The sequence below is a fragment of the Ranitomeya imitator genome, chromosome 7, assembly GCF_032444005.1.
Source record: "Ranitomeya imitator isolate aRanImi1 chromosome 7, aRanImi1.pri, whole genome shotgun sequence".
In the NCBI taxonomy this organism is placed as follows: Eukaryota; Metazoa; Chordata; class Amphibia; order Anura; family Dendrobatidae; genus Ranitomeya; species Ranitomeya imitator.
Window position 1 is genome coordinate 180719546 of NC_091288.1, and position 6882 is coordinate 180726427.

Below are 6882 nucleotides of genomic sequence, written 5' to 3' on the forward strand. Positions count from 1 at the left end.
CTTGGTTGTCCAAGGAACTGTGGCCTCTGTTGCCTCTGGTGTAGGGACAACTGAACTTTGCGCTAGGACAAGGACGTGGCCTTGCTGACGGTGGTTGCAAGTGTGCAACGACAGATGCAGGGTGGGATGCATTTTTGCCTGTGTCATTGACAGGGTGTCATGGATAGGACAAGGTTATGTCTTGTACTCTCAGGGTTAATGTTCTTAGCCTCTCTTTCAAGATGGGAGGGCTATTAATACTCACTCCTAACCTGGCATCCTTGTCAGCTATAGGTTTTCTGCAGTCTGTATGCTTGACCTCTGTAGTGTGTGCTGGCTTGCTTTGTGTCTTGCTGTCACCTGCTTTATTCACTTTCCTGGAATACTGACCCCTGGCTTGGCTTCTGACTTTTCTTTTACTGTTGGTATCTTGTAATATTCTGGCTACGACCTCGGCTTGTTTCACTATTCTTTTATGCTTGTCCCTTCTCTGTTTCCCCGGCATCTGGCTCCGCCCCCTGCCACCTCCCACTCAGTCACATGATCGTAGGTCCTTTTGCTTTATCTGGTCACTCTGTCTCATGTGAAAGGTCCTGTTGGTGATCAGGTTAGTTACCCGGTGTCTGGTCCAGCTCTGTTGCTGCTGGGTGCAGTTATCCGTGCAGCATTTATACCCGGGTATCGTGACACAGGGCTTGGTATGGACGTACAACAGGGGAAGAGGCAGTGGTGTCACCCGCAGAGACTGTTTTTGTACCCTGGCATGTGGCTCAACTAGTTAAGTGCTTTATTGTCATGTGCCTAAGCATTCTGTTGGTGGTCAGGCTGGTAGTTCGTGTTTAGCAATGAACCCCCAGGACAAAGCATTTCTATGCGAAACGCACGTCGAGTGTCGTGAGTGCCTGGATAACCTGATCTCATTAGGTAATATTACTACTTAGTTTGCACATGATGCCATTTTTTATGTGGTTTCTTTGTTAATATAGCTACCTACTAAGGTTATATGACTACTTGTGTCTATGTATTTTATATCTAATGTGTTTATTCATTGCACTCTTTTGTTTGCATATGTTTTATTAGTAACCATGCTAATATGGGGTCTATTAGATCATTATAAATATAAATATACAAGTCAACATGTCCTGTGATTATTCTGATACTTTAGGCAAATTATCTTCCCATATATCTCCTTATAGACATATGCTGCAATAGTCCACTGTCATTATTTCATTATAACTGGATGGCTTCCTTCATTTACCCTTTTAGATATATGCAGAATTATATTTTTATAAATGCATTTTCATTATCTTAGAACCATGTGTGATTGGTAAAAGTTGGTGATATGTTGGTTTCCAAGTACACCTACCTTTGTTCTGTGGTGTTTTACTGTTTTTAAGATTCCTTAATTTTATTTGTGATTATGTGAATATAGTTTGTTTACTTTTCTAACTTTCATTTGTTAGGTCTTTTTGCGGGTCAATATCTCTTGACATTAATTATATAGGTGTTTCTAGTGCTCTCCCAGCAGGGGCCTGATCGTTGGTCGCTGTCACACATAACGAGATCGTTAGCGGGATCGTTGCTACGTCACAAAAAGCGTGACGTTGCAACGATATCGTTAACGATCTCGTTATGTGTGAAGGTACCTTTAGTAAATCTTCAGACTGACTTTGTAGATATTGATCCTTAATGGTGTTTGTATTATTTTCCTCTGTAGCTGTCCTAACAAACAAGACTCAACCATTAGCGTACCAGAAAATGGCATCTCACAAAAAGGTCGCCTGTCTCTGCAAGTGTTTAAATTTGTCGGCAATCATGGCTATGTCTACATTCACTGCGCTGTCAGTCTGTGTGACGTCACTGCTGGATCCTGCGCCCCTGTAAGTACACACTGTGCATTATTGTGTCTTGCAATGTTTTGCTTCTTTGCAGTTTACATTTTGTGTGTGTTTATAACTAACAATTTTCATTCCATTATTGCAGTCATGTTCTGGAATTAGGTCCCGAAGTTCCGCAGATGAAAAAAGCTATGTGCTAAGTCTGGGTCCAGTTAGGCGTAAAGGTAAGTGTATCACTTGTGTGATGATAAAAAAAAAAGTTGTAAAATTGTATACAGTATCAATTCTCCTTAATAAGTCTTTTTATACTACTTTTTAAGTCCCAAACAAGACATACTGTATTTTAATCAATTAAGGACTGAGCAAGTTTTCGATTTTGATTGTTCATTTTTCTCTCCCCTTCTTCCAAGAACTGTAACTTTTTTGTTTTTCAACTGTCCCGATGAAGCAATGCCAGGGCTTGTTTTTTGAGGAACTAGTTGTAGTATTGAATTACGCCAATCATTTTATCATGCATTAAGCTGGAAAATGGGAAAATGGGGAAAAAAAATTCCAAGTGAAGTGAAATAAAAAAACAAACAAACAAACAAACAGCAATTACACAATTGTTTTTTGGGTTTTGTATTCTCTATGTTCACTCTGCAGTATAAATTACACTGTAATTGACGATTCTGGGGTCTCCAATGTGACCATGAGTTGTAAAAGTCAAATCGAAGCAGTGGTGGGATATTGGAGGGAAGCCAAATCACGGAGTTTAGCAGCGTGCACAAGTGCGATGCAGCAACCGGGGGCCCTGGCAGGTGATGGAATCAAGACACTGAACCTCAGGGAGTATGTGACGTCACACAGTCAGTAGAAACCTACTGATCACTTCTCATTGCATTTATTAACCCCCCACAATTCTGGAATTTAGATTTGTTTTTCCCCAGTACAATTTTTACAGATTGGGATAATGAATTTTAGATTTTGACAGATAAGAATTTTCGGAACACGTTAATACCAAAATTGTATTTTTTTACAAAAATGTTTGCATTTTTTTATTGTTAACTGGGGAAATCGGAGGTAATTTGAACTTGTACACATTTGTTTTCAATATTTTTACTTTTTTAAAAACTCTTTATTGTATTTGGTAAGAGGTTAGGGAGTTTGTGGAGAATGTAGAAAATTAAAAGATAAAATGGATTCCGATGGCTTTATTAATTATGACTAAAACAGATTTTTTGTTTTAGGGAATTTTAGGAATTGCATTTTACTAATGAGAACATCAGGTTGAAATCGTACCCAAATATTTAATAATATATCATGTAGTTCCAGTCCTAATGCAAAAGCTATACCCGTGTCTCCTGTGACTAGTTACTTCTTATGTGGCAGAGTAACCCTTTAAAAGGAACCTGACAGCTGATGCATGGTGCTGTTCCATGGGTAGCATGTATCAGACACTGGCTGCACTAGCCGTCTGATTTCATCCATATATGTTTAACTCTGAAATGCTGTGTCACTTCACAGAAAATTCAGAAGCTTGGTGTGCTCTCGGTTGATTTTTCGAGGTGCTAGTGCAACGGGATACATGACTGTTTAGACCAAGGCAAAAGAATTTCACCGCACACTCTCTATTTCAGTGGTGCAAAAAGTTTATTTTGGGGAGTATATAAAGACAGAATATGGCTATGAGTTGAGCGACAAAGTTAGACGTTTTGACCCCACCAGGGTCTTTTTCACTAAGCCATACAGGCGAGGGAGAGCCAAATCCATCTACAACAATATAGCACCTTATCACACATGACTTGGACAATCCTCCACTCTTGAGAAACATTTTTTCCTCTTGCTCCAACAACTTAAAATGACTTAATGAAAAAGACCCTGGTGGGTTCGAAATGTCTAACTTTGTTGCTCAACTCATAGCCATAATAAAGAGTGTGCAGTGAATTTCTCTTGCCACGTTTCAGAGAAAGACATAGTTTAATAGCAGCCAGGGACTGAAATGCGTTGGCGACTAGTCTGACAGGCTGGTTCTCACCAGCTTCTCCCATCCCGCTGCTCTATAATGACAGGTCTCTCCCTGCGTATGTGCATAGGGAGAAACTTGTCAATCACAAGCAGTGGAATAGGGAAAAGTCACCGCCGATCCACCTGTCGAACCAGTCTGTCAGATCAGTTTTTTGTGTGGCTAGGTCCACTGTGGCTATATTTTTCTCTGAAAGGCAAAGAAGCTTTACTAGGGTAATATCACCACTAGTGTTGAGCATTTCGATACTGCAAGTATCGGGTATCGGCCGATACTTGCTGTATTGGAATTCCGATACCGAGTTCCGATATTTTTGTGATATCGGAAATCGGTATCGGAGTGTGCGGTGCGTATGGTTCCAAGGGTCTGGAGGAGAGGAAACTCCCCTTCAGGTCCTGGGATCCATATTAATGTAAAAAATAAAGAATAAAAATAAAAAATATGGCTATACTCACCCTTCCGAAGGACCCTGGCTGTCACCGCTGCAAGCGTCTGTCTCCGTCTTTAATAATGCTCTGAGTGAAGGACCTTCGATGACGTCACAGTCAGGTGAGCGGTCACATGAGCGGTCAGGTGACCGGTCACCTGATCGCGACGTCATCGAAGGTCCTTCACTCACAGCATTCTTAAGGACAGAGGCAGACGCTCGCAGCGGTGACAGCCAGGGTCCTTCAGAGGGGTGAGTATAGCCATATTTTTTATTTTTATTCTTTATTTTTTACATTAATATGGATCCCAGAGCCTGAAGGACAGTTTCCTCTCCTTCAGACCCTGGGAACCATCGAGGATACTTTCCGATATTTGTGTCCCATTCACTTGTATTGGTATCGGAACTCGGTATCGGCGAGATCCGATATTTTGCCGGTATCGGTCGATAACCATCCAATACCGATACTTGCAAATATCGGAAGGTATCGCTCAACACTAATCACCACATAATCGCGAAGGAGCCTTCAGATGTCAGCTTTCTTCTGGGAGATGCAGATACAACGCTCTATTCAGTTTACAGGTCATTTCTGTCTTCTGTTTGGTAACTTATTTCATACTCTCTGGATAATTCATGTGTCTATTGTTCAACAGATGACGTTAAAACCCCTCCACCTTCTGGCTGTATAGGTACGTATGACAACAAATATTTAAACACTGTATGTGTATATTTTATGACCAGTTTTTCTTCTTTGCTTGAAAAAAATATGTATAAGTGTCTTTCCTCTCTTCTTGGTAATGAGAATGCGATATCAGGAAATTATCGATTGTTCAAATCAGGTTTTCATTTTAAATATATCTTTATTTTCAATTTGATTATGTTTTCTTCATATGACTAAATAAAAAAATCAACAATCTACATAAAGTTAAAAAGCAGTAATAGCCTGTCTCAGAATCCATTTTTCATATTGAAGCCGTCGGAGCTTCTAATCTACTCAAAACTCAATCGGATATTAAAATCCTTGTTCCAAAATGTTCTTTTTTTTTTCAGGCACACATGAATTTTCTGCGCTCATTGGATTTGTCCTCCTTCTGATGACCCAAGTTTGGTTTGGCTAGATCTTCAGATGAACCATTGATTAGAATAACATTGATATTATCAGATCATCTTTTATCTATAATCCACTTATGTTCAATAGTATGAACTTTATATTTTGATGTTCTAGTCTTGGACAGCATATACAGTAGCTCATTGTTATTTTATCAATCAGCCATTTAAAGCAGATCGTACTTATTATACACTGAGCATAATAGACAGTGTCGGACTGGGGTGCCAAGTGCCCACCAGTAATTAACTCCCGGGCCCCACTTTTCAGCTACATGCAAATGTGACATTATATAGAGAACTGACCCCCACTTAGGACCACCTTCAGTAAGTCACAAAAGAGAAGCTGGTCAGACTGGTTTATGCTTTGATGGACTTGAGTTATACATAAAATTTGGTCATCTAAATGATTGTCTCTGACATAGTCAACATCAGAAATATCAGCTTCCCAAACAAAACCAGCTCTTTGCTGAGGGTGTCTGAATCTGAATATGATTTCCTTCATGGCTACGTTCTGAAAATTATGGTCTCTGATTAGACAACCCCTTTAAGGTCATGAACTGACAACCCCCTTTTATAACAACAGATTGATCGGCGCTAATATTATTACACTTGAGCAGCACTTCACTACTGGAATTAATTTTCATACTCTATAATAAGTTTTAACATTATGGGGCCACTATTGTTAGACAGAATTAGGTATTATCCAACACCGGAATGGTCAGTCCATATTACTTTACTGTCAGAGGGTCTCACTAATCATTATCAGGGGCATAACTAGAGTAGATACAGGGGTACTGTAGCACATGGACACTAGAGTCTAGAGGATCTAAGTGGTCCCCTTAGGTCATTTGAGAACATCAATACTATTAGTTGGAATACCTGTTGGAGATTTTGCATTGAGGCCCATGAGTTGTAAGTTCCACCACCAATCATTATCACAAAACAAGGCTAATCCATCATTGAATTTATTTTCGAAATTGCTTTAATAAATCATGAAGGTGTAACCTGAGTAGCTGCTTTTCAGCAAATACTATGTAGCGTCAACTTTTCTAATTTATTATCTTGCTAATAGAAATAAAAAGTAAGAAGAAAATCATAGGGGTTTTATTCAGTGTATGAATGTTTTCTAAATTAACAATAATTTTAGAACATAAAATTTGCTTTTCAGATCAATAAACTTTTTTGGAATCAATAATTGTGTCTATGCATAAACATAACCTACAAATATATTTTATCATTGCTACACACGTCAAAAAACGTAAGGTACTTAGTTAACATCTAATGATCAAAATGTTCAAAACCCATCCAACCACGTCAAAGTGACCGCATAGCTCTAGTGACTCTCCTGTCTAGGTGCCCAGACAGGCCTTTTATGAGCTAGGAAAGAGATGGGAATCAGGCTTAGCTCTAAATTCAAACCCTTGGTAGATAAGGCTGGTAGGTAAGGATACACAGCCAAAGAGGCAGCCACATCCTCCAATGCACAAATTAAAAAAACATGAAAAATACACCTTTAGCATTAAATT

At 39.3% G+C, this 6882-nt stretch overlaps 1 protein-coding gene across 1 annotated transcript in view; it reads left to right on the plus strand.

The window, feature by feature from the left end:
• Window positions 1-6547, plus strand: part of LOC138645087 (uromodulin-like) — a 68580-nt gene extending 62033 nt beyond the window's left edge. Inside the window, exons 15-18 of the mRNA XM_069734134.1 lie at window positions 1697-1859; window positions 1963-2041; window positions 4903-4938; window positions 5300-6547. Coding sequence (XP_069590235.1) covers window positions 1697-1859; window positions 1963-2041; window positions 4903-4938; window positions 5300-5367 — 346 coding nt within the window. The 3' untranslated portion in view covers window positions 5368-6547. The remainder of the gene's footprint in view (window positions 1-1696; window positions 1860-1962; window positions 2042-4902; window positions 4939-5299) is intronic.
• The last annotated feature ends 335 nt before the right edge of the window (window positions 6548-6882 follow it).